This window comes from Nematostella vectensis, chromosome 11, assembly GCF_932526225.1.
Source record: "Nematostella vectensis chromosome 11, jaNemVect1.1, whole genome shotgun sequence".
Taxonomy (NCBI): Eukaryota; Metazoa; Cnidaria; class Anthozoa; order Actiniaria; family Edwardsiidae; genus Nematostella; species Nematostella vectensis.
Genome location: NC_064044.1, coordinates 14,412,407 through 14,420,870, shown reverse-complemented (window position 1 = coordinate 14,420,870; position 8,464 = coordinate 14,412,407). Strand labels below are relative to the sequence as shown.

The 8,464-nt window shown below is 40.4% G+C and overlaps 1 protein-coding gene across 2 annotated transcripts; it reads left to right on the top strand.

Moving 5' to 3' along the window:
- Positions 1-1,917: 1,917 nt before the first annotated feature.
- Positions 1,918-6,869, top strand: LOC5500539 (lactadherin). Of its 2 annotated transcripts, none has more exons than XM_048734656.1 (3): positions 1,918-2,382; positions 5,256-5,602; positions 6,241-6,869. In XM_048734656.1, exons 1-3 carry the CDS (start codon positions 2,160-2,162, stop codon positions 6,382-6,384), a joined length of 714 nt encoding a protein of 237 aa, XP_048590613.1. In that variant the 5' UTR covers positions 1,918-2,159; the 3' UTR covers positions 6,385-6,869. The 2 variants fall into 2 exon arrangements, with proteins under 2 accessions (XP_048590613.1, XP_048590614.1); XM_048734657.1 differs by lacking the exon at positions 1,918-2,382 and adding an exon at positions 2,612-3,077.
- Positions 6,870-8,464: the final 1,595 nt, after the last annotated feature.

Below are 8,464 nucleotides of genomic sequence, written 5' to 3'. Positions count from 1 at the left end.
ACACTCCCCTCGACAAAAACGGGTAACCAAATTTGCTACCATTTGCTACCAGTGTCATCTTAAATATTCAATTAGCTTGGCAAGCAAACGAAAATCGCCATTTTGTCGAATATCTAAAAAGTTTTCGAAATCATAATTTGACTGGACTTCACGTCCAGTCGACCAGTTAGATATTTGTTGTTGTTCTAGTCACGTGTTCTAGTCAGTATCATCGTATATCGCGGGCGCACTCTCGGACTGGCACTCTCTCGCGGCATCCGTCCTGTTTTCGGCTTATTTGTTTTAATCAAACTTCATTATCTTCATCGTTTTGACACATCCTTTATTTCTCTCAGGCGCATTTATTATACTTTGCAATGAAAATTGTTGAAACAGTTGGCATAATTAAATTAAGAGGAGAACATACCAATTTTAACCGTAAAAAGATACTCGCAAGAGTAAGATTATAAACAAAGACATTAAATCAGTTTGACGAAAGATTTGGGAAAATAACTTTCTGCACCTAATTAAAGGAGAGAAATATAAAGGGTTACAAAACAAAAAGATTGAAAAATAATAAATGACATATTAAATTCTTAGGAATACTTTGCAAAACAAGCCCCACGGGGTATTTATTTGCTATTTCCAGATGGTGTAGCTGCTCCATAGAAGGGCCGATATACTATTGAAGGATTTCCATAGGATCATTTTTATAAATGGGAATATAGTAATTCATATATAGTCATTTAAAAATGGAAAAGTAGAATAAATTTCGGTACAAGCCGTACTTTTTGAAGTCCTAATTTGCAAACTATGTTTTATTTCCATTTTCCTCCCTTTATAGCCAAATTCGTTGTTGCACGACCTTCCAGAATCGAAAACTCTTTCTTCGTTTGTTAATAGCGCGTATTCAATCAAACCAAACTATCGAAACCAGTCAAACCCCTCCCAAAACTTGTGTCTGACTACGCGCTATTCCCAAACGAGACAAGGATTTTGGGTTCGTCGAGGTAATACGCGTTAACGAATTTGGCTGTAATAATCTGCGCAAGAGTAAGATTATAAACGAAGACATTAAATCAGTTTGACGAAAGATTTGGGAAAATAATTTTCTGCACCTAATTAAAGGAGAGAAATATGAAGGGTTACAAAACAAAAAGATTGAAAAATAATAAAAATAAAATAATAAGCACTCTCGGGCTGGCACTCTCTCGCGGCATCCGTCCTGTTTTCGGCTTATTTGTTTTAATCAAACTTCATTATCTTCATCGTTTTGACACATCCTTTATTTCTCTCAGGCGCATTGATTATACTTTGCAATGAAAATTGTTGAAACAGTTGGCATAATTAAATTAAGAGGAGAACATACCAATTTTAACCGTAAAAAGATACTCGCAAGAGTAAGATTATAAACAAAGACATTAAATCAGTTTGACGAAAGATTTGGGAAAATAACTTTCTGCACCTAATTAAAGGAGAGAAATATAAAGGGTTACAAAACAAAAAGATTGAAAAATAATAAATGACATATTAAATTCTTAGGAATACTCTGCAAAACAAGCCCCACGGGGTATTTATTTGCTATTTCCAGATGGTGTAGCTGCTCCATAGAAGGGCCGATATACTATTGAAGGATTTCCATAGGATCATTTTTATAAATGGGAATATAGTAATTTATATATAGTCATTTAAAAATGGAAAAGTAGAATAAATTTCGGTACAAGCCGTACTTTTTGAAGTCCTAATTTGCAAACTATGTTTTATTTCCATTTTCCTCCCTTTATAGCCAAATTCGTTGTTGCACGACCTTCCAGAATCGAAAACTCTTTCTTCGTTTGTTAATAGCGCGTATTCAATCAAACCAAACAATCAAAACCAGTCAAACCCCTCCCAAAGCTTGTGTCTGCTGACTACGCGCTATTCCCAAACGAGACAAGGATTTTGGGTTCGTCGAGGTAATACGCATTAACGAATTTGGCTGTAATTATCTTAAGTCATCTCATAAAAGGAAAATTGGATCATCTCCCAGCATGTTACCATTCTTTTAACAGAAAATGCATTAAATCATGTAAGTCACTTTACTCAAAACATAGGACGGAACAGAGCTAAGAGACATGCTTTTCTTTCTTTGAATCTTCGTATTTCCTCTCACATCGGCAATTCAGAAAACAAGGAACTCCATGTTTGGCCACCACCTCCTTGCATCTCACTATGACGAGACAGACGTTGGGGAACTTTGGGAATGCTACAAACTCTGCTATGACGACAAAGAAAACTGCGCCAGCATCAACTACGACATGAAAAATGGGAGATGCAAACGCATGAAGGCGACACACGCAAACCTGCCTCATGGACTCGTGAAACTGGAAAACTCAGTTTACGCGGATATAAGAGATGGCAAAGGTAAGTTCAGACACTCGAGTTTCCTATGAATATTTTAGTCAAAACAGAAAAGTTGGTCAAATTGCTGATTAGCCAAAACACCTTCGACAAATCCGGCAATTTTTGCACCATTTGAATGCAGCATTAAAAAGATAGACCACGATTGGGTTTGACTATTTCAACATATTTTTCTTCTTTTGATGATAAGCACAGCGTCTTTTTGTGTTTAAGGAAGCTCCACATATGCATTTTGTGACATGTCGCGGGGGATGAATTTGCGAACATAGTTGTCTCCAAAAAGAATCATTTTTATAATCTTTTACAAATTTATCTTGAACTTTTATCCTTTAGCCTACTAGTCAGCTCTCTGGAGATTCGGGATTCCTGTGAAAGTGGGGAAGGAGAGCCGGAAGCAAGACGCTATGTTTTTGCATTCCACCCCTTTCAAGCTTGACGTCACTTGTCAAATAAAAGTGTCAGGAGCTGTTAAATCGAACCAATCACAGCCGTCAGAAAAGTAAACAAAATGACCAACGTGCAACAAGCCGCCGATCAAAATACTCGCTTGACGCATGAACCCGTGAATTTTAGAAATATTTGCACATTACAAATAGAGCGTATTTACAAATGGAGAGAATGTAAACTTAACACCAACAAAAACAGCAATTATAAGCACACTCCACACGCAAGTAAACGACTTCAGTCGAATTTGGAAGGTGAGATTCCGAGTGAAATACGGAATTCTAAGAAAGTTTCAAGTTAGAGGCGAAGGCCTCCTTTAACTCCGAATATCAAGACATATCAAGGCCGTCTCATCAACAACGATCGCACTAGATTTCGGAACGGGGAGGTCGCTTCAGCGCTGATCTAAACTCAGAGGCTTACACTTTTTCAGCTGAAGCAAATGCCATTTGCTCTTTGGCGTAAGACTCATTCTCTAATTTAAGAATTGTTTCCGAAGTTTTTTGCCATCTTGATCCTTGTCGCATATCAACCCTAAGAGGGAAGAAACGACTAAAATTTTCGGACGTTCACTAAAGAGCATATACTCTATAGCAGACTTCATCTTGTAATAATTGCAAAATTGACTTAAAACTGGTTCTGAAATTGGGGATGGTACATTCGAAGGACGTGCCTAGGCCTATTTCAGATTTTATCACTTTATTTGTGATGACCTGTCGAAATTAGCCAATCAGCGTTTTCTGTTCGTCAGCGAACGGAGAACATGCAAAAACGCAGGGTCTTGCTGCCAGCTCTCCTTTCCCCGTTTCCCCGTCCATGAATCCCTATTTTGACATTTAACCCTTTTAGACGTTTCTTAAAGTTCTCACGGAAAGATCGGCCTATTTTTTGCAAGACATCACACTGAAAAACATCTGCACGGGTGTCTAAGCCGACAGCGAAGTAAATGTTGATACCGCTAGAATGACTTGAGAAGAGATCTTCAAACAAATAGCACAACCTCGCAATCGGCAGTGCGCATTGACAATGACGTCGCACATGTTACAGCTGTTTTTTCATCGCTCAATTCTAGCTTTTCCTCAGAAGACATTGAACAATATTTCTTCTTTGAGCCCTGTAGTTTTCCCCCAGCATTGTTAGACTCTATGATGAGAGTGGTGCAGAAGCCTGTTTTGGCCGAGGTCATTTGGTCCACATTGAATGGATACCAAAACACCATCTACCGGGCTACAATATGTATTGGATGGAGGTGCTCCTCTGCACTAAATACCCTGGCCCATGAGGAAGCCGACACATTTCACGAAGATTGTATCGTGGTGTTCTGAACGGTAGCGCCGATGGCTTCTCAACAGAGGTCATGTCAGAAAAAACGATCACGTACAATTGGAGCCTCCGTTACGTTCTTTTTTTGTTGTTGCACAATGGACACGGATGCTGATGACAAATCGATTATATGATTGCTTATGTGGAACGCTGCGGTAAAATCGTCCACACGGCTGGCGTTCCTATTGGTGAGGATACTTCCGTATGGAACTCCATGACATCTACCTGAGCCGAAATCCAAATCTACTCGAAATTGTGTGGAATGTCGACCATGGATGAGCAGCTAGGGAAAAGTGACATGTCATGACAATTTTGAATTTTATTTCTATTTCTCATGTTATTTTTCGCTTTTTATCCATGCGCTTCTTGGTTGTGATACCACTTTCCGTGAATACGGGTAGGAAAGGGGGCATCGTTCAAGAAGCTTGTCTCCTCACCCTACATCCGCCCACAGGCGGCTATTGACAGGACAGAGCTAAGAGAGCCACAAAATATATCCCCAACATCAGCTCAAAAAACAAAAGCTCCAGTATTATATATCAAGTCAACCAATGGAAAAGCGATAAAAGGGGGTCTGAAGTCTTAGCCTAGATGTTGGTCACCGACAGGGTGAACGTTTAGTGCTCTTGCCGCAAGAACAATCTACATTGTTCGCCCTTACGGCCAAGGGTCATCGTATACTTATTCTCTCTCAATCCAAGACACTTTCTGTGCAAGAAACCGTTGAAAACTTGTGCTGCAATTAGTCCGATTTTGGCCTCTTTTTTACGCGATTGGTTATTATTCGTAAATGTTTTTTTTTTTCGAATATTGGGAATTCTGTGGCGCGCGTGCAGGTCGAGGTGCGCTCAGATTTCCCAATACTCGAAAACCAAACATTTCCCAAGCCCGAATACTACTGACCCTTCTTCACAAAATGATAAAAAAAAACGATTACCACGTTGCTCCAGCACGTTCAGCGTAGACATGCTTCCTCTTAGTGTGAAAGCTTAGAAACGATTTCCTATCTTTAGTTAGGCTTTTTTTTTTGTATTTCCTTGAATGTAGTAGCGGTTATTGTTGTAGACTCAATAAAGTTGACGAAAAAAAACTCCCTTAAACCTTGACAGGTTGTGCTAACAAACCCCACCCCCTGGGGATGGAAGATGGCAGCATTCAAGACACAAGTATCACGGCTTCGTCACATTGGATTGAACCGGGTCACAACCCTCACCACGCGCGTCTAAACAATCAGCCAGTGAGTGGACAACACATAGGCGCATGGGCAGCCAAGTATAATCAAAAAGGCGAGTACCTAGAGGTGGACCTGGGCCAAGTCACGTGGATTACCCATGTAGCAACGCAGGGGCGCCCGAAAGGAACAGGTTCTATCCATTGGGTGACCGAGTACAGTGTGGAGTACAGTCTGAAGGGAGATCAGTGGCAGAGTTACCAAGACGGGAATGGTGTGATTAAGGTAAGGACACGTGTACAGTGTGGAATACAGTCTGGCGGGAGACCAGTGGAAAAGCTACCAAGACGGGAATGGTGTAATAAAGCTATAAGGACAGGTGTGTAGTGTGAAGTTCAGTCTGAGGGGAGATCAGTGGAAAAGCTACCAATGCGCGAATGGTGTAATAAAGGTATAAGGACAGGTGTGTAGTGGGACGTTCAGTCTGAGGGCAGACCAGTGAAAAAGCTACCAAGAAGGGAATGGCGTAATCAAGGTAAGGACAGGTGTGTAGTGTGAAGTTCAGTCTGAGGGGAGACCAGTGTAAAAGCTACCAAGACGGGAATGGTGTAATCAAGGTAAGGACAGGTGTGTAGTGTGAAGTTCAGACTGAGGGGAGACCAGTGGAAAAGCTACCAAGACTGGAATGGTGTAATAAAGGTAAGGACAGGTGTGAAGTGTAAAGTTCAGTCTTAGGGGAGTTTAATGCAAAAGCTTCCGAGACTGTGGTTACCGTCTGAGAGCGTACTGATCGAGGCAAAAATGGCATGTGAGTTTGTTTAAAGTTTGAACGCGGTCGCTTGAAGAAGGATTTACAAAGGGGTATCGTGTGTTTGTGTTGTTATTAGTCGCGCTGCCATTTCAATTTGCACCTTTTTTTTCAGGTTTTCCATGGCAACTCAGATATGACCACTGTGGTGAAGAACGAGTTCTCCCCTGTCATCCAAGCGCGTTACGTCAGGATTGTAGCACATGCTTGGTATGGTTATATCGCTATGAGAGCGGAGTTTTACGGATGTGCAGCTTGACTTAGTTAGGTAAATGTTTTAGATGTGGCTACTCTTAGATGCGGGTGAAATATGGAATGTGATATTCTCCTTAAAATGAAAAAACCCAATAAGGGTGTTTCAAAGGTAACCCACGTATATGACTGTTGCAAAGTAGTTGCTACACGAGTCCAGCTCACCCGCAACACGATGGTAAAATTAAATAGAAACACTGTATTTACTTGAAAGCTTTTATTCGAGCTCGAGATTGTAAAAGTTTACATGCTAAAAAAGGATTTCAGAGAAAAAACCCGCTTTAGAGACAGTATTCGGACTGATTTTGATAGATAGAAATAATGGTAAATTATTCACGTCAATGTTAGCGATCAGTGAAGAACACACAGAAAAAAACAACAGAACCCTTAGCTTGTACATGCCGCAATATTAATGAGTGCGGCCGATATTAATCTTCGCACTTGTACACATAATGAATTAGAGGTTCAAATAAAAGAAAATTTAGACACTTATTAAAGCAGAGATGGCTTATAATTATAATTTATAATAGAAAGTTCTATTACTAGAAAGTTCTGTTCCGCAGAGCCGCGACATTGTTTTGCTATCAAAATATGATGCGTTTGGTCATATCTAGAACATATTGTAAAACACAGCTTTTTAGTGCTTAAGAGCCCCATATCAATTCATTAAATCCCTTATAAATATTACAAGAGGGTCTCTTTATTTACCTGTATCCCATGTACATGGTCTCCCTGTCTGAGTGTATCCCATCTACATGGTCTCCCTGTCTGCGTGAATCCCATCTGCATGGTCTCCCTGTCTGGATGTATCCCATCTGCATGGTCTCCCTGTCTGGGTGTATCCCATCTACATGGTCTCCCTGTCTGGGTGTATCCCATCTACATGGTCTCCCTGTCTGGGTTTATCCCATTTACATGGTCTACTTGTCTGGATGTATCCCATCTGCATGGTCTCCCTGTCCAGCTATATCCCATCTGCATGGTCTTCCTGCCAGGGTGTAGAGACCAGTGGAAAAGCTACCAAGACGATAATGGTGTGATTAAGGTAAGGACAGGTGTACAGTGTGAAGTTCAGTCTGAGGGGAGACCAGCGGAAAATCTACCAAGACGGGAATGGAATGGTGTAATAAAGTTAAGGACAGGTGTGAAGTGTAAAGTTTAGTCTGAGGGGAGTTTAATGCAAAAGCTTCCGAGACTGTGGTCACCGTCTGAGAGCGTACTGATCGAATGGAATGTGCTCGGTAAATATGTTTTTTTAATCCTTTATGTATACTTTGGTTAGAAAAAAAAGAAATTATTTTAAGTTTAAACTCGGTCGATCGAAGAAACATCTACAAAGGTGGTATCGTGTGTTTGTGTTGTTATAAGTCGCGCTGCCATTTCAATTTGGGCCTTTTTTTCAGGTATTCCCTTGCCACTCAGATCAGACCACTGTGGTGAAGAACGAGTTCTCCCCTGTCATCCAAGCGCGTTACGTCAGGATTGTAGCAAATGCTTGGTATAATAATATTACTATTAGAGTAGAGTTTTACGGATGTGCAGCTTGACTTAGGTATCTTTGAACTGGACTTTTATATTTTGAGGAGATTCTTTGGTGGAGTCTTCTGTGCAGCTGTCCTTAGTGTCAGGCTCTAAGGGATTTCAGAGCGACACAAGGATGGATGCGCGGGGGATTATTGGTGGAGGGTGTTTTGAAACATAATGAATTAATTGCCATTTGATTGGTGGACCTTCTTAGTAAACTTTTAGATGTGGGTACTCTTAAGAAGATTACGCCCTCTAAATGATTTTACAAAAAGGGCCCGCTTTAGAGTCAGGATGCTGATTGATTCTGATAGCTAGAAATAACAGTGAACAATTCACGTCAATGCTAGCGATCAGTAAAGGAATATTACAAGAACAAAATACCTCCTGGGCGTCATATATTAATATAATATTTGCATTTGTAAACATAATAGATCAGAGTCTCCAATAAAAGAGAATCAAACTAAAGATAAACAAAATAACAAAAACAGGTGTATCCAGTCTGCATGGTCTCCCTGTCTTGGTATAACGCATCTGTATGGTCTCCATGTCTTGATATAAGG